At 45.3% G+C, this 25,765-nt stretch overlaps 1 protein-coding gene across 2 annotated transcripts in view; it reads right to left on the bottom strand.

Annotated features, from left to right (window-relative positions):
* Nucleotides 1–25,765, bottom strand: part of CREB1 (cAMP responsive element binding protein 1) — a 244,865-nt gene that overhangs the window by 37,060 nt on the left and 182,040 nt on the right. For both annotated transcript variants that reach the window (XM_033945846.1, XM_033945847.1), the window contains one exon: nt 7,219–7,369. In XM_033945846.1, the coding sequence (XP_033801737.1) occupies nt 7,219–7,369 (151 nt within the window). The remainder of the gene's footprint in view (nt 1–7,218; nt 7,370–25,765) is intronic.

Genomic DNA, 25,765 nt, shown 5'->3' with positions numbered 1-25,765 from the left:
AAAACCGGTGATTGGTCGGGACATAGGCCGAAAAATCGACGCTGCAAGGTCGAAGGCGCTAGGCCGCAGCCACGAGGCCGGCCCGGCCGAACCACCGGAAGAAAAGCACAGTTACTTACCGTAACAGGTGTTATCCAGGGACAGCAGGCAGATATTCTTGACTGATGGGTGACGGCACCGACGGAGCCCCGGTACGGACAATTTTAGAGTGATTGCACTCTAAGAACTTTAGAAAGTTCTAGCTCGGCCGCACCGCGCACGCGCGAGTGCCTTCCCGCCCGACAGAGGCGCGCGGTCCCTCAGTTAGTATAAGCCAGCTAAGAAGCCAACCCGGGGAGGTGGGTGGGACGCAAGAATATCTGCCTGCTGTCCCTGGATAACACCTGTTACGGTAAGTAACTGTGCTTTATCCCAGGACAAGCAGGCAGCATATTCTTGACTGATGGGTGACCTCCAAGCTAACAAAAAGAGGGATGGAGGGAAGGTTGGCCATTAGGAAAACAAATTTTGCAAAACAGATTGGCCGAAGTGTCCATCCCGTCTGGAAAAAGCATCCAGACAATAATGAGATGTAAAAGTGTGAACTGAGGACCAAGTAGCAGCCTTGCAGATTTCCTCAATAGAAGTGGAGCGGAGGAAAGCTACAGATGCTGCCATTGCTCTGACTCTATGGGCCGTGACAGAACCTTCCAGTGTCAGTCCGGTCTGAGCATAACAAAATGAAATGCACGCTGCCAGCCAATTAGACAACGTACGTTTAGAAACGGGACGTCCCAATTTATTTGGATCAAAGGACAGAAAAAGTTGAGGAACTGATCTGTGGGGTTTCGTACGCTCTAGATAGTAAGCCAGAGCCCTTTTACAATCCAAAGTGTGTAAAGCTTGTTCTCCAGAATGAGAATGAGGTTTTGGAAAGAAAACAGGGAGAACAATGGATTGGTTGAGATGGAATTCAGATACAACCTTAGGGAGAAACTTTGGATGTGTACGCAGAACCACCTTGTCATGGTGAAAAACCGTAAAGGGAGGATCTGCGACCAGTGCATGAAGCTCACTGACCCTCCTGGCAGAGGTAAGGGCAATAAGGAAAAGCACCTTCCAAGTAAGAAACTTGAAAGGAGAGGTAGCCAAGGGTTCAAATGGAGGCTTCATTAAAGCAGAAAGAACCACATTGAGATCCCAGATAACAGGAGGGGCTTTAAGAGGTGGTTTCACGTTGAAAAGCCCACGCATGAACCTGGACACCAGGGGATGAGCTGAGAGAAGTTTTCCATGGACTGGCTCATGAAAAGCTGAAATGGCACTGAGGTGGACTCTGATGGACGAAGACTTAAGGCCAGAGTCAGACAAAGAGAGCAAATAGTCCAACAACGTCTCCACTGCCAGGGAAGTGGGATCAAGATGATGAAGAAGACACCAGGAGGAAAATCTCGTCCACTTCTGATGGTAACATTGCAGAGTGGTTGGTTTCCTGGAGGCATCCAGAATGGAACGAACAGGCTGAGATAAGAGAGTATCATGAGATGTCAGCCCGAGAGATACCAAGCTGTCAGGTGTAGAGACTGGAGGTTGGGATGAAGGAGGGTTTCCTGCTGTTGCGTAAGCAGAGAAGGAAACAGAGGAAGAAGAAAAGGTTCCCTGGAACTGAGTTGAAGTAGAAGGGAGAACCAATGTTGCCTGGGCCACCTCGGAGCAATCAGAATCATGGTGGCTCGTTCCCTCTTGAGCTTGAATAAGGTTCTCAACATTAGAGGCAGAGGAGGGAAGGCGTACAGGAACAGATTCGACCAGTCGAGGAGAAAAGCATCCGCTGTCAGACGGTGAGGAGAGTAAAGTCTGGAGCAGAAGAGGGGCAGCTGGTGATTGTGAGGAGCTGCAAAGAGGTCTATCTGAGGAGTGCCCCATTGAGTGAAGATAGACTGCAGAGTTATAGGATCGAGTGTCCACTCGTGAGGCTGGAGAATTCTGCTGAGTTTGTCCGCTAAAGAATTCTGTGTTCCCTGAATGTAGATAGCTTTCAGGAAGAGATGGTGATCTATGGCCCAATTCCAGATCTTTTGGGCTTCTTGGCATAGAAGGCGAGAGCCTGTCCCACCCTGTTTGTTGATGTAGTACATCGCAACTTGATTGTCTGTGCACAACAAGAGGACCTGAGGAAAGAGAAGATGTTGGAAAGCCTTGAGGGCATAAAACATCGCTCTGAGTTCCAGGAAATTGATTTGATGCTTCTTTTCCTGGGCTGTCCAAAGACCTTGAGTCTGGAACTCGTTCAAGTGAGCTCCCCATGCATAAAGAGAGGCGTCGGTGGTGATAACCAGGTGATGAGGGGGCTGATGGAACAGAAGACCTCTGGATAGATTTGAGGATACCAACCACCATTGAAGAGACTGACGAAGAGATGATGTCACAGATATGTGTCGTGAGCAAGGATCCGTCGCTTGGGACCACTGAGTAGCAAGGGTCCATTGAGGAGTGCGTAGGTGAAGACGTGCGAGGGGCGTGACATGAACTGTAGACGCCATGTGCCCCAAGAGTACCATCATTTGCCTGGCTGAGATGGAAGGCAGTGAAAGTACCTGTTGACATAGAGACTGAAGGGTCTGAAGACGATTGGATGGCAGGAAAGCTCTCATGAGGAGTGTGTCCAGGATCGCTCCAATGAATTGAAGTCTCTGAGTAGGGATGAGATGAGATTTGGGTAGATTGATCTCGAACCCCAGAATTTGTAGAAACAAGATGGTTTGGTTGGTGGCCAGAAGAACTGCTTGAGCGGATGTGGCCTTGATTAACCAGTCGTCCAGGTAAGGGAAGACCTGGAAGTGATGAGAGCGTAGAAATGCCGCTACCACAATGAGACACTTGGTGAAGACCCTTGGAGAGGAGGCAAGGCCGAAGGGCAGCACCTTGTATTGGTAATGAGAATGATTGATCATGAAGCGTAGGTACTGTCTGGAAGCCAGATTTACTGGTATGTGAGTGTACGCTTCTTTGAGATCGAGGGAACATAGCCAGTCGCCTTGATTGAGAAGAGGATAAAGAGTGGCCAGAGAAAGCATCTTGAACTTTTCTTTGACCAAATATTTGTTGAGATCGCGGAGATCTAGAATGGGTCTGAGATCTCCTGTTTTTTTGGGGACTAAAAAATATCGGGAGTAGAACCCCTGCCCCTGCTGGTCTAGGGGAACTTCTTCTATGGCATTTAGAAGAAGGAGGGATTGAACCTCTTGGAGAAGAAGGGTTAATTGAGGACTGGAAGCAGACTCTTTTGGTTGACTTGGAGGAGGTAGTGACTGAAAGTTGAGAGAGTAGCCGTGGCGGATGATGTTGAGGACCCACTGGTCTGACGTGATAAGTTCCCAACGGCTTATGAAATAAGTAAGGCGTCCTCCTATAGGTTGTGGAAGTTGGGTAGAAGGAACAAAACTGGCTATGTTCTGGAGAATTAAGTCAAAAGGGTTGTGTAGACTTTTGCACTGGTGCAGGTTTTACCTGTTGTTGTTGCTGAGGCTGTCTAGCAGCCGGCCTTTGTTGTCTCTGGCGTCGTTGCTGGGGAGCAGCTTGAGGCAGAGGACGAGCCACAAATCTACGCTGGTAGGAGGATTGTGGACGAAAAGGTCTGGTTGTTGGCGGCTTCTTAGACTTAAGAAGTGTATCCCATCTAGTCTCATGAGCCGATAACTTTTGAGTGGTGGAGTCCATGGAATCTCCAAACAACTCATCCCCTAGGCAAGGTGCATTGGCTAGCCGATCCTGATGGTTAACATCGAGTTCAGAAACCCTAAGCCAGGCCAGCCGTCTCATTGCCACTGAGATGGCTGTAGCCCTAGAGGTCAGCTCGAAGGTGTCATAAATGGATCTAACCATGAATTTCCGGAGCTGGAAAAGCGAAGAACAAGTTTGGTGAAAAACCGACTTTTTCCGATCAGGGAGATATTTCTCAAAAGCAGAGATATTCTGAATAAGCTGCTTTAAGTAGAAGGAGAAATGGAATGCATAATTCCCTGATCGATTCGCCAACATTGCATTTTGGTATAGTCGTTTCCCAAACTTGTCCATAGACTTTCCCTCTCTGCCAGGAGGGACAGAAGCATACACACTAGCCCCCTTGGACTTTTTGAGGGTGGATTCGACCAAAAGGGACTCATGATGTAACTGGGGTTTATCAAACCCAGGGATAGGAAGGACTCTGTATAGAGAGTCTAATTTTCGGGGAGCCCCAGGAATGGTGAGGGGAGATTCCAAATTTTTATAGAACGTCTCTCTCAAGATATCATGGAGAGGTAACTTAAGGTATTCCTTTGGAGGCTGATCAAAATCCAGAGCATCAAGAAAAGCTTTGGATTTCTGTGACTCAGCCTCCAAAGGAATAGAGAGAGAGTCACACATTTCCTTTAAAAAGGAAGAAAAAGAAGATACTTCTGGTTTAGAGGAGGGCCCCAAGGCAGAGGTGTCCTCTTCACCAGAAGAACATTCTCCCTCAGAAAGGAGAGGGTCTTCTGAGTCGCCCCACAAGTCAGGGTCTTGAACTTGGAAGCTCCGGTCCCGAGAATCCGGCGTGGAAGACTGTAAGTGATGGGATTTTCTATGAGATTTCCCTGACCTGCCTGACTCGGTACCGGGGGATGTGACTGTATGCACCGGTGCCGAAGTCTGAACAGCTTGATGGTGGGATCTCGGCTCCGGTGCAAGAATCGGCATGGAGACAGAGGAAACAGACTGTACCGGTACCGACGAAGTGGAAGTTGACAAAGTAGGACGATCCACTGTCGGTACCGGCGGCTCAGACCGGACTGGTACCGGAAGACTCGGTACCAGGAGTGAAGGCAGAATGTGCTCTAACTGTTCTTTAAGTTGTAATTTTAGAACAGCAGCAATACGGTCTTCGAGAGAAGGCACCGGTACCGCCATTTTCTTTTGCGGTACCTGCGGTGCCGCTCTACGCTCCGAGGATGAGGAACCCGATGTAGAGGGGCTCACCTCTATTGGAGCGGAGCGCTTCCGTGAGCGCCTCGAGGTCTGCAGGATTGGGCTCGCTGCTATTGAGACCGGAGGACGCTCCAACGGGGAAGGCTTCTTAGCCGGCTTACCTGGAGGAGCCGACACCGACGCGGTATCGCGTGGTGTCGACGATGTGGGTGCCGACTGAGCCGGAGTCGAAGTCGGTGCCGGAGTGGTATCGGACATCTCGGTGCCGAAAAGAAGTTTTTGTTGAATCTCTCTATTTTTAAGAGTTCTTTTCTTTAGAGTCGCACAGCGGGTGCAGGTAGACGATTGATGGTCCGGGCCAAGGCACTGTAGACACCAATTATGTGGGTCAGACAGTGAAATTGGCCGTGCACACCGCTGGCACTTTTTAAACCCGGGTTGAGGGGGCATGAATGTGAAGACGGCTTCAGCCAAATCGAAGGCCGAGGCTTCGATAGTGGCAGTAGGCCCCGCCGGGGCGAAACCGAAAAAAGAAAGAAAACTAAATCAGTTTTTTTTTTTTTTTTTTAAGAAAGAAAGTAAAATAAAATGAAGGAAATAAACCTTCTAAAGACGTTTACGCGAGCGGGAAGGCGAAAAATGGAAAAAGTTTTCAACAGCCGTTGAAACGTGCGACTTCTTAGCTCGGAAACTAAGAAACTGAGGGACCGCGCGCCTCTGTCGGGCGGGAAGGCACTCGCGCGTGCGCGGTGCGGCCGAGCTAGAACTTTCTAAAGTTCTTAGAGTGCAATCACTCTAAAATTGTCCGTACCGGGGCTCCGTCGGTGCCGTCACCCATCAGTCAAGAATATGCTGCCTGCTTGTCCTGGGATAATAATTTTAACTTTTTTTTTTTTTTAGAAAAATAAATTAAAAGTGAAATAAATTCAAAGAAATAAACAAAAAACGCGGGATAAAGAAGGCAAAAAACTGAAATTCAGTCAGCGCAGAATGAAGATAAACTTCTCAGCTCCGCGGAAAGAAAAGAACTGAGGAGACACGCCCGGTACATCGGGCGGGAAGGCACTGGCGCATGCACGGTGCGGGCATCTCGAAACTTCTGAGTTTCTTCAAGCAAGACATGCTTGCAAGATGTCCGTATCGGGGCTCTGTCGGATGACATCACCCACTAGTGAGAATACCTGCCTGCTTGTCCTGGGATAATGCTGATTTTTCAACACTGGTACCCAAATAGCTATCCAGTTAACTTAGCAAAACCTTTTTGCTGTCCTAAGTTAACTGGATAGTTATCTGGGCACTATTGCTGATTATTGATGGTGCCTGGGTAACTTCTGACCCCATCCCCAGAGTGCCCCAGCACTCATCAGACCAAGTGCTCTGGCAGTATCCCCAGATTTTCAGTGATGCTATCCAGTTATGTGATGCTGAAACTCCAAGGATCATCTGGTCAGGGTAGGAACTTCTCCTGTTATCTTCCACTGAATACTGGCCATTATAATTCTATATGCCTCTTATACGCTGTTGTTTTTCTCAGCGGTTATGCTTTGGAATTGCTAATTCATATAGGGCTGAAGAAGGATATAATCCGAAACTGAGCCCAGTTGAACCTTTGGTGATTTCTTTTTCAAGCAGCATGTTACTACCACGCTTTGGATCTGAGTCCTGATACTGGTTTGGGAGTTGCGTGGATCTTCTGATCTCCCTTTGAGATGTTTGTTTTTCTCACATCAGTTTTTAGACTGTGCAGTCTTATTTGAGTTTCACTAACTATGCTAGTGCAACACTTTGATGGTATATATTATTTTGGTGTTTTTTCACTGTATGAGTTTGGCACCAATTTGTATCTCACTTGGAAGACTCTATGATGGTGAGATGTGTGGTTTATATGACACACGGATTATAGCATTCACTTGACTATATAATCCTACACTGAGGTCTTCCTTCACTTTAATTTATATTTTTTGGAAAGATTTTCTCATTTTGTTGCTCTCATAGTTTGTTGAACAACTCTGTTATAGAACTTATTTTTTCCATTATAATTCTATGACATCTTCAAACAAGATTCATCACAGTTAGGAAAAATAAGAATATAAAGAGCTAGAAATGTTCAAGCTTTGAGTATCAGCTATCTACTAACGTACAAAACAAAAAAAAAGTACTACCTTTCTCCAAATGTAGTTGCTTAAACTATTCTACGTTGCAACAACAAGTCATGGCTGCCTTTCAGGGCTATTCCTGGAATGAAATATTGTTTTCTGCAGATCTAAATGATAAGTATATTAATAAATGTACCTGTTCTTCATCAATCGCACTTCTCTCTTCCGTGCAGCCTCTTCAGCAGGTTGGGCAGGAAGAGCTGGAGAGGATGCCATGACAACACCTGGTGCAATAGTGCTAGTAGGTGCTGTACGAATCTGATAAGTTTGTACATCTCCTGAAGCAGCTGTGAGGAGAAAGCAAAATATTAATTTTCACAACACTACATAAAAGTACTGTGTGGGGCTGGTCTGATGGATTTGAGATAATGTATGTTTCCTGGCAACTCCAATGGTAATGGTAATGTGTATTTATTTGTTCACTCCTGCCAAAAATAGACTGCATAGAAATGTTGAAGTGACAGGCATTTTGTTAATATATGGGAGGACAACAAGCAAAAGGTGGTACATAGGACCGACATATTTTCTTTGTAAAAACCTGTAACAATTCATGTCAGGGACGCATCTATGTGGAATAATGGTACCTGGTGAAAAAACATGTTCATACTAGACACCTGTTTAGGATGCAACTATAATCTTTGGTTTTCTAGGGGACTAGAAAATATATAGCACAGAAGCCCTTCCTTTCATTTCTGTAGTAGGACAGACCCGACTACTTGGGTCTGCAAAAGGGACATGTGCTAAATGTAATCTACTGGGATTTCAGCAAAGTTCCTCACAGAAGACTTTTGAATAAGCTGAAAGGACTGAACTGGTTGATTGACAAATGACAGAGAGTGGTGGTAAATAGAATTCGCTTGGAAGAAAGGAAGGTGAGTAGTGGAGTGCCTCAGGGGTTGGTATTAGAGCTGATTCTATTTAATATATTTGAGAAACATCGCAGAAGGGTTCGAAGGAAAAGTCTGCCTTTTTACAGATGACACAAAGATAGCCAACATAGTGGGATCCCCGATGGGAGTACTACAAAAGAGATCTCCAAAAATCGGAAGAATGGTCAAAGGTCTGACAGTTAAAATTTAATGCAAAAAAGTGCAGTGATGAACTCGGAGTACAGAGATTCAAAGGAGATGTACAAGATAGGAGGCGAAAGATTGATAAGCACAACTCAGGAGAAGGACTTTGGGGTGATGGTGTCTGAGGATATCAAGGTGATAAAACAATGCAACAAGGTGGTAGCCAAGTCAGAACGATGCTAGACTGCACAGAGAGAGGTATAACTGCAGAAGAAAGGAGGTATTGATGCCCCTGTACAAGTCCCTGGTGAGGTCCTACTTGGAAGGGGCTAAGCTCAAATCTCACGCCCCCCTCCCATCTTCCCCAAGGTACCTGGAACAAGGACAAGAAACATGTCTGATCATTTGCCTGCTTATTAGGGGTTATCTATAAAATTTCCCAACATTCTTAGTGCAGGTTGCACTCAGGTTGGTGACTTGTTTTCACCTTGTTATCTATTGCAAATGATTACGATTTGTTTATCTGTTATATGTTTAATGATAAAAGCAGAACAGACATATTTCTCAGGGTCCCTATACCCCTCCCTATTCTATTTCCTCTCCAGGGTTGACTATCTGTTTTGGTATGAACTGAGGAATTGGAGGACAGCTCAGAGGGCTGGAAGGCAAAGCAAAAGAATGCTAATGAGGTTCTCTACAAGAATTCTTGCAAGAAGGGATTGGCTACCCAGATTTCTTCCGGAGACATTGCCAAACATTCCGCCCAAAAAGAAGCCATGCTTTTAGTGTGCCTTCATTGATATGGTCATTTTCGAGGCAGCCGTTGCCAATATGAACATTGTTTCTTATTTTTATTTTTTTATTCAGCATAGCCTTCAACACAGTTCTTCAACCGCTGGTCCGCAAAAAAATCTTGCCGGTCCGTGAAGGATTCGGGTCCCCGCCACAGCAAAAGGTGCCGGCATCAGCTGATATGCAACTTCCTGTTGCCATCGCTATGCTGGCACTCCTGCCTTCCACCACTCCTGCTGCAGCCTTTGTCTCCACACCCCCAGACAAGTAACGGCAGCTCTGTGTGCTTTTAATTTTGGCACACAGCTGCCCCTAAGCAGTATTTTAGCGTGGTTTCATGAGGCAGCCTTGGGGCCTTTGGTAGGCTGGCCCACATCGCATCATCGAAGCGGGCCGGCCTACCAAAGGCCCCGAGGCTGCTTCATGAAACCGCGGCTAAAATACTGCTTAGGGGCAGCTGTGTGCCGAAGTTAAAAGCACACAGAGCTGCCGCTAGCCTACATAGAGGAAAAATTTGCTGGAGAGGGAAGGGAGAAGGGGTATTCCTGGACAAGGAAGGGGAAGGGGGTACTGCAAACAGGGGAAAAGGGACGAGAGTTACTGTTGGTTAAGGGGAAGAAGAAAGGGAGAAGGTACTGCTGGACAGGGGAGGAGGAACATTGGAAGGAAACAGCTGGCAGGGAGATTAGAGGAGGGGAAGTAGTCAGGATGGAATGGAGAGATCAGATGAGGGAAAGGGGGAGAGACAGAGGAATGACAAAGTAGAGAGAGATTGATGCTGGGAATGGGGGGGTCAGATGAGAAATAAGAAAAGAGGGACAAAGATGCTAGATCTGGTGTAGGAGAGAGGGGCATAGAAAGAACGCAGATACCATAGGGGAGGAGGAGAGGGCAGACAGTGGATGGAAGGGGCAGATGCTGGATTGAAGAGACAGAGGGCAGATGCTGGATGGAAGAGAGTGAAAAGACGATGAAACCAGAGAACCAGAGACGACAAAAGGTGGAAAAAATAATTTTATTTCTATCTTGTGATTAGAATATATCAGATTTAAAATATGTATCCTGCTAGAGCTGATGTTAGACATAACTGAAGAGTGCAAAGCCCAGGCAGTGCGTCTTTAGCTTCCAGCTGGCTTAGGGCTCTCTCTGACCAGGAGTCAGTTGCCCTAGTTGCACTCCTCCTAACACCATTCCTACCATGTGTGACTGCGGTATTCTGTTAGCATGATATTTGTGTAGCATTCTGTAATAATTTGGCTTATTCAGTTTTCTTGAGAGTAGAGGGGATATATGTGACAGGGAGGGTAGACGGGGGTTTTGTTGATCCTTGCCCTGTATTATTTATATTTATAAAATGACAATTGTACAGAATATTGTTTCTTTTTATACTTTAATAAAACATGTTCAATATAAAATCATAACTATTTGAGGCTTGTGCGGATGGGATCAAATGGTTAACGGAACCAAACTCGCGGGGACAGGGCGGCCATGGGGTTTTTAAAAATTTCAGTCTTATTAGTTTGCCGGTCCACGAAATAATTATTTTATTTCCGCGTGCCCATAGGTGTAAAAAGGTTGAAGAACACTGGCCTACAATTCTATGCGGATTACAAATTATTCAGGTACTCAAGCATTGATCCAAAAATCTAAATGCATTGCCAGGTAGTAAGATTAAGTCGAAATGCTGTACATTTTAAGCAATTACTTAAAACTCACTTATTTGTGGCAGAGTATTATGGTTAAATATTGACATTAAGAAAGAAGAATGAAATGTGGAGTTAAACATGAAACAGCTTTTATAACTGTATGGAATCTGTGATGGAAGAAGATGAGTTGGACATAGTGGCGATCAAGAAAACGTGGTTCATGGAGAACCATGACTGAGATGTAGTTATACCGGGCTATAATCTGTTCAGGAAAGACAGGGTAAGAAGAAAAGGAGGGGGAGTAGCATTATATGTTAAAGCTCATATTAAAGCCACAAAATTGCAGGATCTTCAGGGCAAGGAAGAGGCACTGTGAATCAATTTGGAAAGAGGGAATGGTAAATATATTTACATTGGTGTGATTTACAGACCTCCTTCACAGACGGAAGTGGACAGAGATTTAATAGAAGACATTCAGAATGTATCTAAAAAAAGGGAAGTTTTACTAATAGGTGATTTTAACATGCTGGATGTTGATTGGGGTATCCCTATTGCGGGGTCTTCTAGAAGTAGGGAGATCTATATTAATTCAGCCAACAAGGCAAACCAGAACCCCTGATGGGACCATTTAGGATGACCCTCCCACCACTCCAGGACCCCCCCTATACTACACTCTAGAACTACCCTCCCTCTGCAATACCCTCCACAGTCCCCAGTCCCCAAGCCCACCCACCTACTATAAGTTCACCCAGGCTAAGGGAGGAAGGGGAACCCAATGTAATACAAAGATGAAAGTGAGGTTATTCAAGCTTTAGCAAAACAAAAACTACACCTCACTTAGTGTAAAGAGAAAATTATATTGGTAATATGGCTAAATCTCTAAACTGAGATATGCCAGTCTTCGCATCCAGTATGTTGTATGTCTTTAATACTTGCTATATTTCATCATCTTCTATTAATCTCAGAAGTAAGACAAGCAAATGGCATCTGATGGTTCAATCATTTATTGTTCTTTAATCATGCAGAGTTACTAGCATGCCCCGACGGGACCCGTTTCGCCCATAAAGGGCTTTCTCAAGGGTTCACAGTAGGCGATCTTTCATAGCAGATCTGGCACCAGACATGTGAGGACGCTAAAGAGCGCCTACTGTGAACACTTGAGAAAGCCCTTTATGGGCAAAACGGGTCCCGTCGGGGCATGCTAGTATCTCTGCATGATTAAAGAACAATAAATGATTGAACCATCAGATGCCATTTGCTTGTCTTACTTCTGAGATGAATAGAAGATGATGAAATATAGCAAGTATTAAAGACATACAACATACTGGATATGAAGACTGTGGCATATCTCAGTTTAGAGATTTAGTCATATTACCAATATAATTTTCTCTTTACACTAAGTGAGGTGTAGTTTAGGAAGGGGAACCCCCCTATACCCTGCCCCCAATATACACACCCAGCAACTCTGAAACCATACCAAACCAGCATCCCAGCCAAGCCAAAAATCTCTAGCTCCCCCAGATCTCCCATCCTCCTGAATAACTACATACTATCCAGAGTACAGAAAACAAGTTGAGCTAAGAGAAAAAAGCTGCAGAGAAACTATGCAAATTGCACGGGACATTAACTCCCCCTCCTCCCCCAGGAGTTATGCAACTCCAATTTTTAAACAGTGTCTTTCATAAGGTGATGAAATGGAAACTTTAAACAATCCTTAGGAATTTGTTCATAGTCCAGTGCATCAAACAACTCTGCTCTCAGCTCAGATTCAGATTCCATTTTCACTGGTAAGGCTTACCCCATTAGGTGGATGAATCTGATGGATGACAAACTCTCTGGTGGAGACCTTCGGTTAGGAGGTAGAGGAGAAAAGTCAGAAGTGATACCATAGGACTCTGGTGCAAAGAGTTCTGGATCAATGATCTCTTGAGTTAGATTGTTATCAATACGAAGACCTATGACTGGAAGAGTTCTTTATCAGTGTTTCAGTGCCGATTTGATGTGGAACGTGATGAACTATAATGGCTACATTGGATGATAGGTTTGGTACTGGAGTCACTGGTAGAGCGATGTTCGGGCTGGGATGGCACCGAGGGAGATACAGGGACTGGTTGCGACTAATATAAGTGCCAACTCCCTTTGAAGAAACTCTCTAAGTTGCTCCTGTAAGGATTGCACCGGTATCGCTGATGTTGTTAGTACAGATGGTGCCATCAGTGCTGCAGCGCATCAAGGCGTTGGTGACCTTGATGAGAAAGCATGATTCTTGCGCCGGCTTTTGGTGTGCATGGACTTACTCGATGCTTGAGAAGTCACCAATGTATGGGTGGAGGGAGAAGCATGAGCTTGCTTCTTAGCATTCTTAGGAGAAGTCAGTAGTACCGTTGGAGCCGAACTTAGTGGGATGCCGGTGCTGACTTCAATGCTGATGTATCAGGAGAAGGGTTTTTAGGCATTGATTGTGAAGGAGAAGACACTATTAATGGAGAAGATCCAAAAAGTTCCTTCTGCTGAATAAGATGAGCCTTTAGAGAACGCTTTTGAAGAGTAGCACAGTGGAGACAAGCGTCAACCTGGCATTCAGGACCAAAACACTGAAGGCACCAACTGTGCGGGTCAGTAATATAGATGGCTCTGTTGTACTGAGAACATTTTTTTTGTAAATTTTTATTGATTTTCAGATCAAATACAAAGTGCAAACAATATACAATCAAATAATACATTAAACAGCACTTATAGACAAACAAATATTAATACAAAGTACATTTCCTCCCCCCCCCTCTCTGGATGTGTATAGAGATCAAACTAGGAATTAAAGATTTATTCGATTAATCAGTTTTAACAAATGCCGTTAATGGACCCCATGTTTCTTTAAACATTTTATTATGTCCCAATTGTTCAGCATTCATTCTTTCATATCTATAATATTGACAAAGAGTTTCCCACCAAAAAGTAAAGTTCAATCTGTCCCAGTTCTTCCAATTTCTTGTTATTAACTGCATGGCCACCCCCGTCATAATAATAAGAAGTCTGGGTTTTTTTTGCATCAATTGGACTCTTAGGTTTCAATAAAATCCCAAATAAAACAATGTCATAAGACAGTGGATTAGAAGCCTCCAATATCCTGTAAATTTTACCCCAAATTGACTTCCAAAAGTTGAGTATCAATGGACAGTAGAATAACAAATGACACAGTGTCCCTACATCAAGATGACAGTGCCAGCATCTATTAGACTTTGAACTATCCAACTTTTGTAAACAAACTGGGGTCCAAAAAATTCTATATAACAAAAAAAAGCAACAAGTTTGTCTCATAGATGCTGACGCTGTACATCTCATTCTCCAAGTCCAAATCCGTGGCCATTGTGTAACAGAAATATGCTGCTTTGTTTTAATGCTCCAAATGTCTTTTAGGCTTGTTTTAGGTTTTTTAGTCAAATATTCAGATATTGGAAAGTCATCTTAGGGCCCCATTACGTCTTAGCTATATTTTGAGTATCAAGATTCCTAGAATATACAAGGACAATAGTATTCTTCTTTCCACCTGGAATACATTAAAATTTATTAATACTTTAACTCCTACTCCAATACAACAATCCACGTGTCAATCCCTATGGTTAAACTCCAAGATACAAATCAGTGAACCTAAAAACATTGGTTGCAGGCAGGCATACGCAATCTAGATGATGTAATTCAGAATGGGAAAATGGTAAATTTATTACAATTGCAACAATCATTTGGCATTTCAAAATCTCAGGGTAATAAATGGTTGCAGTTAAAACAGTCCATTCAGAAAGGACTCCCTGACTGGCGTAACTTAAAAAATCAGTAGATTACTGGGCCTATGTTTCCAGACAGATTTGCAAAGGCACCAGACTGCCAAGTGGTACAAACTAATATCTGAATATTGGACTAAAAAACCTAAAACAAGCCAAGCCTAAAAAACATTGGAGCATTGAAACAAAACAGCATATTTCCGAGAACACTTTTTAAAACTACTGAAAGGCTTGGATATCAATAGAAAAATAGCCATGAAGTCAAAGGATTCAATTGTAGTGGTGATCAAATAAAGTAGAATCCACAATTTGATTGATGCAGCCTGCCTGTGAAGAGGCTGAAAGGAGCCAGAAGGCCCCAAAATTGAAAAAATTCAAAGGAGATAAATTATTAGGAAACAAAATAATGAAGACAATAAAAAGGAAAAAAGTATGGGAAGGCAAAAAATTTGAAGAAAAATTGCATGTTTGGTGACACTTCAAAAACACAACTTCTTAGCTCTATGGAAGACTATGAACTGATGGTTCCGTGAGCCAATGTCAGGTGGGAAGGCACTTGCGCATTTACGGTACAGGCGGTCTCTAATCTAATCTAATATTTGTGAGTCGCACATACAGGCTCAAGGTGACAGATCAAAGAGAAGGGAAAGTAGAAGGGGAAGGGGGTATGGAGAAGCTAGAGGAGTGAACATAGAAGTAGGGGGAGCTATACAGAAACTCGAGACTTCTAAAAAAGCTATAGTGACAGTACACATTTGCACTGTCTGTACTGGGGCTCTGTGGATGATGTCACCAATCTGTGAGAACATGCTGCTTGCTTGTCCTGGGATAAATATATTTTCCATTCTCTTTTTTACCCTGTAGATCCTGCAATTGTGTGGTTTTACTATGATCTTGAACATAAGAACATAAGCAGTGCCTCTGCCGGGTCAGACCAGAGGTCCATCCCGCCCAGCAGTCCGCCCCCGCGGCGGCCCAACAGGTCATGACCTGCCTTAATCACCAGAAGGGGCCCCCTTGCCCCCTAGGTTTCTCATCGAAGTCCTATCTTCCCATCAATGTCCTAACCCTCCGGCCTTGCACCTGCACGACCTGGTGAGCTGTCTATACTTATGCAACACCCCAGCACCTCCCTCAGTACCCCACGATCCCCTTTTCCCTCAGGAATCTGTCCAATCCCTGTTTGAATCCCTGTACTGTACTCTGCCGGATTATTTCCTCCGGGAGCGCATTCCATTTGTCCACGACCCTTTGGGTGAAGAAAAACTTCCTTGCATTTGATTTGAACCTATCTCCCTTCAGTTTCTCTGAGTGCCCCCTCGTACCTGTCGTCCCTTTTAGTCTGAAGAACCTGTCCCTGTCAACCCTCTCTATGCCCCTAAGTATTTTGAAGGTCTCTATCATATCCCCCCTGAGCCTCCTCTTTTCCAGAGAGAAGAGCCCCAGTTTATCCAGCCTCTCAGCATATGGGCAGTTTTCCAGCCCTCTTACCAGTTTCGTTGCCCTCCTTTGGACTCTCTCAAGAACTGCCATGTCCTTCTTGAGGTGCGGCGACCAATATTGAACGCAGTATTCCAGATGTGGGCGCACCATCGCTCGATACAGCGACATGATGACTTCCCGCGTCCTGGTTGATATGCCCCTCTTGATGATGCCCAGCATCCTGTTGGCTTTCTTCGAGGCTGCTGCACATTGTGCGGATGGTTTCATGGATGGATCCACTAGCACACCCAAGTCTCTCTCAAGTCCGGTGTCTTCCAGCAATCTCCCCCCCCATTTTATACTCGAACAACGGGTTCTTTTTCCCTATGTGCATGACCTTGCATTTATCTACGTTAAAGCGCATTTGCCATTTGTTTGCCCAGTCCTCCAGCTTATCGAGGTCCCTTTGCAGTTCCTCACACTCCTCCCTGGTCCTAACTCTGGCGCAGAGCTTGGTATCGTCTGCAAATTTTATAACCTCACACTTTGCCTCCGTTTCCAGGTCATTGATAAATATGTTGAAGAGTAGCGGCTCCAGCACCGATCCCTGCGGCACACCGCTCGTGACTCCCCCTATATAATGCCACTCCCCCTTCTTCCTACTCTGTCTTTCTTAAACAGATTATAAAGCCCAGTATAACTATATCCCAGTCATTGCTCTCCATAAACTACATCTCTATGATCGCCACTAAATTCAATTCAGCCTCTTCTAACACAGTCTCTAGATCAAGAACCTTCTTTTCCATACTTCGAGCATTAGTGTATACTGCTTTCCAGACATTACCCCTTTTTCTCATTTGTGTAAAAATATCTAGTGATTCACTTTCCTGAGGGCTTATACTTACTTGGGGGCTTTAAGTAGAACCCTCATCCCCTCTCCTGCAGAAATATTTGCTCTATAGCAGTGTTCTTAAACCTTTTTACACCCGTGGACCGGCATAAAAAAAAAGAATTATTTTGTGGACCGGCAAACTACTAGGGCTAAAATTTAAAAACCACGTTTCCGCCCCATCTCCGCGAGTCGGTCCCCACAAATCATCTGATCCCATCCACACAAGCCTCAGTTATGATTTTATATTGAATGTATTTTATTAAAGTATAAAAAGAAACAATATTCTGTACAATTGTCATTTTAGAAATACAAATAATTCAGAGCAGGATCAACAAAACCCCTGTCTCCCCTCCCCTTCACATATATCCCCTCTACTATCAAGAAAACTGAACAAGCCAAATTATTACAGAATGCTACACAGAAATATCATGCTAACAGAATACTGCAGTCACACATGACAGGAATAGTTTTAGGGGAGTGCAACTAGGGCAACTGCCCCCTGGTCAAAGAGCGCCCTAAGCCAGCTGGAAGCTAAATAAGCACTGCCTGGGCTTTGCAGTCCCCAGTTATGTCTAACATCAGCTCTAGCAGGATATATATTTCAAATCTGATATATTCTAATCACAAAATAGAAATAAAATTATTTTTTTCTACCTTTTGTCGTCTCTGGTTTCTGCTTTCAATCTTCTTTTCACTCTCTTTCTTCCAGCGTCTGCCCTCTGTGTCTCTTCAATCCAGCATCTGCCCCTTCCATCCACTGTCTGTCCTCTCCCCCTTCCATATGGTATCTGTCTTCTTTCTATGCCCCTCTCCCCTTTCCATCCAGCTTGTGCCCCCTCTCTCCTTTTTACATGATTCATTCCAGCTTCACTGCTCTCTTCATTTTTATCTCTCCTACACCAGATCTATCATCGTTGTCCCTCTCTGCTTATTTTTCTGCTGACCCCTTCCTATCATCAATCTCTCTACTTTCTCATGCCTGTGTCTCCCCTTCCCCTCTTCTAATCTCTCTGCCAGCTGTTTCCTTCCTTTTTTCATTCTCCCTTCCCTCCTCCTCCTGTACAGCAGTAATTTTCTTCCCTCCCCTCCCAGCAGCATCTCTCCTTCTCCCTCTCCAGTAGCAGCTGTCCCTTTTTTCCTTGCCCAGCAGCTTCCCAGATTCATTTCCCTCCTCCCCTCCCAGAAGCATCTCTCCTTCTCCCTCTCCAGTAGCAACTGTCTCTTTTTTCCCTTGCCCAGCAGCTTCCTAGATTCCTTTCCCTCCTCCCCTCCCAGAAGCATCTCTCCTTCTCCCTCTCCGATAGCAGCTGTCCCTTTTTTCCTTGCCCAGCAGCTTCCCAGATTCATTTCCCTCCTCCCCTCCCAGAAGCATCTCTCCTTCTCCCTCTCCGGTAGCAGCTGTCCCTTTTTTTCCTTGCCCAGCAGCTTCCCAGATTCCTTTCCCTCCTCCCCTCCCAGAAGCATCTTTTTCCTTCTCCCTCTCCAGTAGCAGCTGTCCCTTTTTTTCCTTGCCCAGCAGCTTCCCAGATTCCTTTCCCTCCTCCCCTTCCAGAAGCATCTCTCCTTCTCCCTTTCCAGTAGCAGCTGTCCCTTTTTTTCCTTGCCCAGCAGCTTCCCAGATTCCTTTCCCTCCTCCCCTCCCAGAAGCATCTCTCCTTCTCCCTCTCCAGTAGCAGCTGTCCCTTTTTTTCCTTGCCCAGCAGCTTCCCAGATTCCTTTCCCTCCTCCCCTCCCAGAAGCATCTCTCCTTCTCCCTTTCCAGTAGCAGCTGCCCCTTTTTTTCCTTGCCCAGCAGCTTCCCAGATTCCTTTCCCTCCTCGCCTCCGAGAAGCATCTCTCCTTCTCCCTCTCCAGTAGCAGCTGTCCCTTTTTTCCTTGCCCAGCAGCTTCCCAGATTCCTTTCCCTCCTCCCATCCCAGCAGCATCTCTCCTTCTCCCTCTCCAGTAGCAGGTGTCCTTTTTTTCCCTTGCCCAGCAGCTTCCCAGATTCCTTTCCCTCCTCCCCTCCCAGAAGCATCTCTCCTTCTCTTTCTCCTTCTCCAGTAGCAGCTGTCCCTTTTTTTCCCTTGCCCAGCAGCTTCTGATAGTGGCTTTCTCCCTTGACAGCAGCTCTTCTTACTTCCCAGCGCAGCGATTCACGAAGGCAGCCTCGGGTCCTTTGTTGGGTCGCGCCGCCTCTGAGGAAAGAGGAAGTTGCATCATCAGAGGCAGCCGTGACTCAGCAAAAGCCCCGAGGCTGCCTTCGTGAATCGCTGCGCTGGGAAGTAAAGGAGAGCTGCAGAGAGGGGAGAAAGCCACTGTCGGAGGCTCCCCAAGATCTCTCCGGCCCAGCGCAGACTTGAGATGTTGATCCTGCTGGCCCTGCGCTGACCGGCAGGAAGTTGAAGTAAGTCAATCTTGCCAGCCCTGCGCGGACCGGCAAAAATTTCCTGCGGACCGTCACCGGTCCGCGGACCAGCGGTTGAAGAACTGTGCTCTATAGCACTGAGCTGGAGAAGGGACAAGAGCTCTTGGCGAAGGCAGGTCTTCTGGTGGGAATTGAAAGAAGATTCTTTTGGAGGATGATTTGGAGGTGTTTTCTGAAAATGAAGAGCATAATAGCCCTGACTCACCACAAATAGAACCTACTGGTCTAATGTTATAAGGGACCACTGATGAGAACTGTGAACAAGTTGACCTCCCATGGGGATATTTGAGGTAAAGGTTGGGAAATTCTGACAATGTTCTCTAGTATGAAGTCAAAAAGATTGCTGTTTCGGTCGAGGCTGTGACTGGGTCTTTTGCTGCCTCTGCTGTTTGGGTCACCTCTGATTTGAAGAGCAAGTGGTTGTAGAAGGCTGGCTATACTTCCGTTTGGCATAAGTAGATTGATTTAGATGACAACAAAGTGGTCATGCAATCAGTATGTCTTTTGATCTTTTGCATTGCCTCTTCTATGCGGTCTCCCAAAAGAAAATCTCCTATACAGAGTATGTTGGAGAATCGATGTTGTACACTAACATCTAAGTCTGAAATTTGCAGCCAAACTTGTTTATGCATGGCAATAGAGACTACAGAGATATGTCAAAAGCATCAAAGGTGGAACATACCATATAGTTTCTAGTCTCTAGGAGATCATTGGTTAGGTGTTGATAATCATTCAGATGATCTGATGGTATATATCGATCAGAAGATGACTTTTTTGGTAACGTGATTTCATATGAAATGTCATGTAGAAACTGTAGTTTAATATTTTATTAGCCAGCATGGAGCCTTGGAACACCCTATGCCCAAATTTATCTAGTGTTCTGCTTTCTCTGCCTGGTGAAGAACTCTTTAAGGCAGCTTCCACAACCAAGGACTGGAGGTGTAGTTGTAGTTTTTCAAAGCCTGGGCACAATTGGATTCTGTAGAGTATCAAATTTTTGTGGAGCTTCCCAGTTTTTGAATAAGGCCTCTTTCATAAGATTGTGCGAGGTCCCTTTATACAGTCCTTAGGCCACTCTTTGTAGTCGAACTTCCATGAGCTCTGCTCGAGGATCTTACTCAGATTCCATATTAATTGGAAGCAACTGCCCATTTGTCTGATAAACTTTATAAAAGATAGACTTTTTGGAGGGGATCTTTGTCGAAGAGGTAGAGGAGATGGATCAGATGGAATCCCTGCAGACAAGTCATGGTAGTTGCTAGAAGAGTATGATGACAAGTGAATCATACGCCTCATTATCAGACCTTGTAGAGATGTAGAATGTCAAGGTGAGCATTGAGGAGAGCACCTACAGGAGTGTTGAGAAGATGAGCTACACTCCCTAGAAGAAGATGGACATCTCCTTGATTTAGATGTTCAATGTTAAGAACATAAGAATTGCCTTACTGGGTCAGACAAATGGTTCATCAAGCCTAGTAGCCCGTTCTCACGGTGGCCAATCCAGGTCACTAGTACCTGGCCAAAATCCAAGGTGTAGCAATATTCCATGCTACCAATACAGGGCAAGCAGTGGCTTCCCCCATGTTTTTCTCAATAACAAACTATGGACTTTTCTTCCAGGAACTTGGCCAAACCTTTCTTAAAACCAGCTACACTATCCACTCTTACCGCACCCTCTGGCAACGTGTTCCAGAGCTTAATTATTCTCTGAGTGAAAAAAAATTCCTCCTATTGGTTTTAAAAGTATTTCTGTGTAACTTCATTGAGTATCCCCTAGTCTTTGTTGTGGAGTTTGAGATCGATGGCCTGATGGAGTGTGAGGATGGTGCTTAGACTAGGCTGAGGCCAAGTGCTATGAAGCAGATTTTTGCACTGAGTGTGATTACAGCAACACAGTTAATTCCTTCTGCAATAACTCTTTGAGCTGATCCTGCAGAGATGGCGCTGGTACCGATATTAGCAAGTGTGCCAGTGTCAATGCTGGTATTGATCGATGTTGATGATCAGTGCTGGAGTCTTCAGTCATAGTCAATACAGTTGCAACTGAAAAATTTATTAAACTGCAATTTCCTGGCCTTAAGTAATCTCTTCTGCAACTCAGAGAAGAATGTGCAAGAAGTATCCCTATGTTAAGGACCTAGACCAGGGATGGACAACAAGGGCTGCAATCCAGTCGGGTTTTCAGGATGTCCCAATGAATATGCATGACATCTATTTACATGCATTGCCTTCCATTGTATGCAAATGGATCTCATGCATATTAATTGGGGAAATCCTAAAAACTCAACTGGATTGCGGCCCTCGTTGCCCACCCCTGACCTAGACACTGGACACACTAGTTATGAGAATCATTGCTGAAATGGATCTTTGGCATAGAGTGCACTGCTTGAAGCTGCTAGGCACTTTGGATATGGAAGGAAAAACCGTTGAGGCAAAGTCAATAGACTCAAATGTTCACGGAGATTGAGTAGATATTAAACCAAAAATGAGTTGATGCTCTTGGCCCAAGAACAGGCTGAAAAGTGCCCAACACAAAAAAGTAATCAAAAATTGAAAATTTTGATATGTAACGAAAGAGAACAGAAAAATGTGTCAAAAATAATGGGAAGGCACAAAATTAAAATATACGCACTTACATAAATTCTAAGAATAGCTTCTTTGCTCCACAGAAAACTAAGAACCGACAGTCCCATGAGGTGGCTTTGGGTGGGAAGGCACTCACACAAATGCAGTATGGGCAGTCTCGAGATTTTTAAAGTGACAGCACACTTTTGAATTGTCTGTACTGGGCTCCGTGGATGACATCACCCACATGTGAGAATAAGCTGCCTGTTTGTTCTTGGATAAGAACAGCCATACTGGGTCAGAATAATGGTCCAACTAGCCCTGTTTCCAAATGTGGCCAATCCACTCTTTAAGCAACGATTTTAAATAAATGGAAGAATAGAACTGGTAGTCCATGATTCTATTAATGAGCATGGATGACTAAAAAATGCATTTACTAAGAGTCTAGTGTTCTAGCTTCCCTTCCTGAAGAAGCAGAAGCATAAGATCTTGAACTGTGGAAGCATTTTAGAGCAGATTCCATAACTAGAGAGTAATGATAAAGCTGTGTTCTCTCAAACCCTAGACACTTTTGTATTCTGTACATTATTTCAATTTTTTAGGGTATACCTGGATTGAAAGAGCAGTCTCCAAGTTCTTAAATAGAATATCTTGCATGACTCTATGCAAAGGTACCTTGATAATCAGTTGGTGGTGATTCAAAGTTAAGAAGCTCAAAAAGCTCGGAAGGAGGTTCTTCCTCTGTCTCATAAAGTCTCCATTTTGATAAAAGAGCTTGACCCATTTGTCTTACAAACCACTAAAGGATATTCTCTCCGGAGGAGATTTACACTTTTGAGGTGAAGGAGAGGGATCAGAGGGTATGCAACAGGATTCTTCTGCTGAATAGTCTAGCAAACCCTCATATGAATGGCTGGAGATAATCTGAATCAGACTCCTCAGAAATATCCCCTTCTAGGTGAATCAGGAAATGTGTGTTGGGAGCGTCAACTATGTGTCGAGAGGTATAGGTTGATTCTCTGACCCAGGAGGTAGCTCCTCTGTCAATGATGACTACATGAGTGAAATGGGTACATGACCTTGTCCTCGATTGATGCCTCGACATATCCTCGAGTAGGACTGAGGCAGGCATGGATGCCTTTAAAGCCTGTGTAGTCTGTATCTGCAGTAGCCCTGAAAGCTCTTATCTGAGGTTAGCCTGGATCTCCTCCTGGAGAGCCAGTGTCTGTGCTAGAAGAGACAATGGGGTGGAAGCAGTTAGTGATGAATATTATCTAGACATGGGAGACCTTGGTGTCACTGAATACCTGGAAGGAGACATGATTTGCAGTGAAGAAAAGCAGTCCATGGTGTGTCAACGCTTATTATGCATCAAAGAGGCGGACATTTATGATGACACTGTGTCATGCCTAGAACGGGAGGGAATGTTTGTTCTTCTTAGCTTTCTTATGTGATGGGCGAGGCATGGACAAAGGCGATGTTGAGTCCTGTCTCTGCAGAAAGCCTGATGTTTGATGCTCTCTATTCCGTGTACGCAGAGTTGATACAGATACCGGTGTCAATGCAGGGTGAGCGCCGGGTCATGAAACTTTTGCCATGCTGGATGTTGATGTCAAACCATTGGATTTGTAGGGCTTTTAGTGACCTCTTTTGCACACAACGACAAGACTTGGATATCGTAGTGATCACAGAGACATAGTTCAGTGATTCCCATGGATAGGATGCAAACATACCAGGCTTTAATCTTTTTAGGAAGGACAGATAGTCGAAAAAGTGGAGGAGTAGCTCTCTATGTGAAGATTGATATCCAAGCGACCGAAATGCAGGAGGCCTGGGGAAAAGAAAGCAATGTTACTTATCGTAACAGTTGTTATCCAGGGACAGCAGGCAGCTATTCTCACTAATGGGTGACGTGCTCCAATGCTCCAATGCGGACGCTTCTTTGAAGAAAAACTCGAAGTTTCGAGTCGCCCGCAAGTGCCTTCCCGTCCAGATCAGGGCACGTCTTCTCAGTTCAGATAGCTAGCAGAGAAGCCAACCCAGGGGAGGTGGGTGGGACGTGAGAATAGCTGCCTGCTGTCCCTGGATAACAACTGTTACGGTAAGTAACATTGCTTTATCCCAGGACAAGCAGGCAGGTATTCTCACTAATGGGTGACCTCCATGCTAACCAGAATGAGATGGAGGGAGAGTTGGCCACTTAGGAGAATAAATTTTGCAATACAGTTTGGCCAAACTGTCCATCCCGTCTGGAGAAAGTATCCAGACAGTAGTGTGAAGTGAAGGTATGAACCAAGGACCAAGTGGCAGCTTTACAAATTTCCTCAATCGGCGTTGATCTGAGGAAGGCTACAGAAGCTGCCATTGCTCTGACCTTATGGGCTGTGATTTTCTTGTCAAGGGGCAATCCAGTCTGGGCATAGCAGAGTGAGATGCAAGCCGCCATCCAGTTGGAGATGGTGCGCTTAGAAACAGGATGTCCCAACTTGTTCGGATCAAAGGAGATGAAAAGTTGAGGAGCAGTTCTGTGAGACTTGGTGCGTTCTAGGTAGAAGGCTAAAGCACACTTACAGTCCAGGGTATGCAGGGCAGATTCTCCAGGGTGAGAATGTGGCTTCGGAAAGAACACTGGAAGCACAATGGATTGGTTGAGATGAAATTTTGAGTCAACTTTAGGGAGGAATTTCGGGTGTGTACGGAGAACCACCTTGTCGTGATGGAATACTGTAAAAGGTGGGTCCCAAACAAGGCTTGTAGCTCACTGACTCTTCGGGCAGAAGTGAGGCCAATGAGAAACACCACTTTCCAAGTGAGATACTTCAGGTGAGCCTTGTGAAGAGGTTCAAATGGAGGCTTCATAAGTTGTGAAAGAACGACATTGAGGTCCCAAACCACTGGGGGCGGTTTGAGAGGAGGGTTGACATGGAACAGTCCTTTCATGAATCTGGAAACCACGGGATGAGCAGATAGAGGTTTCCCTTGAAGAGGCTGGTGGAAAGCAGCGATTGCACTGAGATGGACTCGTATCGAGGAAGACTTGAGGCCAGAATGAGACAGGTGCAAAAGATAGTCCAAAACCGAAGACAAGGAGGAGTGTTGAGACTCCTGGCACTGAGAGACACACCAAACAGAGAATCTAGTCCATTCCTGGTGGTAGCATTGTCTAGTAGCGGGCTTCCGTGAAGCTTCCAAGACGTCCCTCACTGGTTGGGAAAACTGTAGAGGGGTTACGTTGAGAGGAACCAAGCTGTCAGGTGTACAGACTGCAGGTTGGGGTGAAGCAGAGATCCCTGATGCTGTGTAAGCAGAGATGGAAAAACTGGCAGGAGGTATGGCTCCCTGCTGCTGAGTTGGAGTAGAAGGGAGTAGCAAGGTTGTCTAGGCCACCATGGGGCAATCAGGATCATGGTGGCATGGTCTGACTTCAGCTTGACCAGAGTCTTTTGAATGAGAGGAAATGGAGGAAATGCATATAGAAAGCGATTCGTCCAGTCCAGGAGGAATTCATCTGCCTCGAGGCGCTAAGGGGTGTAGATCCTGGAGCAGAAGTGAGGCAGTTTGAAGTTGTGGGGGTCTATCTAAGGCGTTCCCCACAGGGAGAAGATGTGATGAAGGGGCGTGGAGTTGAGAGTCCACTCGTGAGGTTGCAAGAGACGGCTCAAGTTGTCTGCTAAGGCACTGTCCGCCCCCTGAATGTAGACCGCTCTGAGGAAGGTGTTGTTGCGAGTCGCCCAATCCCACACTTTCAGAGCTTCCTGGCAGAGGGAGGCTGATCCAGTGCCTCCCTGCTTGTTCACATAGTACATGGCGACCTGGTTGTCTGTGCGAATGAGGACAACCTGGTTGCGAAGGAGATGTTGAAAGGTCTGGAGAGCGTTGAAGATCGTCCTGAGTTCCAGGAGATTGATGTGGCACTGGCGGTCCGCGCTGGTCCAGTAACCCTGGGTGTGGAGGCCGTCCAGATGAGCCCCGCAGGCATAAGTCGACGAGTCGGTCGTGAGGACTTTCTGATGGCGGGGGGTTTGGAACAACAAACCTCTGGAGAGATTGGAGGATAGCATCCACCAGCGAAGAGACTGTTGTAGAGCAGGAGTGACCTGGATATGTTGAGTCAGAGGGTCGGACATCTGGGACCACTGAGACACTAAGGTCCACTGAGGGGTCCTGAGG

Source organism: Geotrypetes seraphini, chromosome 5 (genome assembly GCF_902459505.1).
Source record: "Geotrypetes seraphini chromosome 5, aGeoSer1.1, whole genome shotgun sequence".
Taxonomy (NCBI): domain Eukaryota; kingdom Metazoa; phylum Chordata; class Amphibia; order Gymnophiona; family Dermophiidae; genus Geotrypetes; species Geotrypetes seraphini.
The sequence above is the reverse complement of the archived record's forward strand: the minus strand, read 5'-3'. Positions and strand labels throughout refer to the sequence as shown.